The 1,230-nt window shown below is 41.3% G+C and overlaps 1 protein-coding gene across 1 annotated transcript; it reads right to left on the reverse strand.

Annotated features, from left to right (window-relative positions):
- Positions 1–451: 451 nt before the first annotated feature.
- SARC_15267 (hypothetical protein) lies at positions 452–628 on the reverse strand (the record flags this gene model as incomplete). Its single annotated transcript, XM_014290607.1, has 1 exon — positions 452–628. A coding segment is annotated over one exon (177 nt), but the record flags the coding sequence as incomplete, so codon positions are not given.
- Positions 629–1,230: the final 602 nt, after the last annotated feature.

The raw sequence follows: 1,230 nt of genomic DNA on the forward strand, positions 1-1,230 counted from the left end.
CAAGGCACATTATTATCTGAAATAAACATTGACATACTTCTATCAATCCGTTCAGTCCAGTTGACTGTTGCCGAGTGGTATGTAGATAGGTACCAGTTATTCATCCTGTACAGCGGTACGTTTTGTATGGGTTGAAAGTTAACAGGTCAGAATACAAGTACTACAAATATTTAGGCTCGTGTATATTGAGCCAAAGTACGGCGCAAGGCCCGCCCTATGGCAGATCGACACTAAATGGTACTACAGTACGGGATTATTCACGGACACTGTGAAATGGGAGCACCAGTTAGCGTTCATGTACGTATGTCCATTGATACCACACACACACACACACATGGTCGTGCATGGGTTACCATGTGCCCCTCACCGCTCCACAACAACAGTCTCCTACGCCAGGAACAACCAGCAACGGCACTGGTACAAATAACGCTTTATCTAACGCGTTAGCAGCCTAGTCGTCGCCCATGTGGGTCGTTCTATTGTTATCCACACCCTCCACACAGCCGGCAGGGCATACGCAACCACCCCCGAGGAAGGTAGGTACATCAGCTATGTCCATATTGGCTTTGACCCAGGGACACTTGCCGATGTCCTCGATGGTGGTGTTTGATGCGCCGCACATGGCGACCTGTGCTCCGGAGATGAAGATGATGAGATGTGATCAGTTGACGGTTGAGATACTAGTCCTAGGATACGAAGCACATATATGCAGCACGAACGGATCTCGGTGTATTGGTACCCTTAAACAGAGAAACGTATTTTGGTTAGGATGAGATATGAAGGACAGATGGATCTCGATGTATTTAAACCCTGAAACAGATAAAAAGTATTATTGGTTCCGATTGAGTCCTTACCTTCTTGATAGTGCTTTTAGGCATGACCATCTTAAACAGCGAGAATAGCACCAGGACGACCTTGTTCACATTGATCATCACCATATCGTCAATCAGCTGTAATTGTAAAACATGGTTAATCATCGTAGATATCAGGAAATGCGCCGGATGTACGGAGTATAGGAATAGCGTACAGTACAGCACTGATGCGAATATCCTCTTCACAAGCATTTCGAATGCTGCTCACGAGGTCGCATGCAGAAGATATATATATATATATATATATATGTATATATATATATATATATATATATATATATATATATATATATATATATATATATATATATATATATATAGTATATATATATATATATATATATATATATATATATAT

This window comes from Sphaeroforma arctica (assembly GCF_001186125.1).
Source record: "Sphaeroforma arctica JP610 unplaced genomic scaffold supercont1.5853, whole genome shotgun sequence".
In the NCBI taxonomy this organism is placed as follows: domain Eukaryota; class Ichthyosporea; order Ichthyophonida; genus Sphaeroforma; species Sphaeroforma arctica.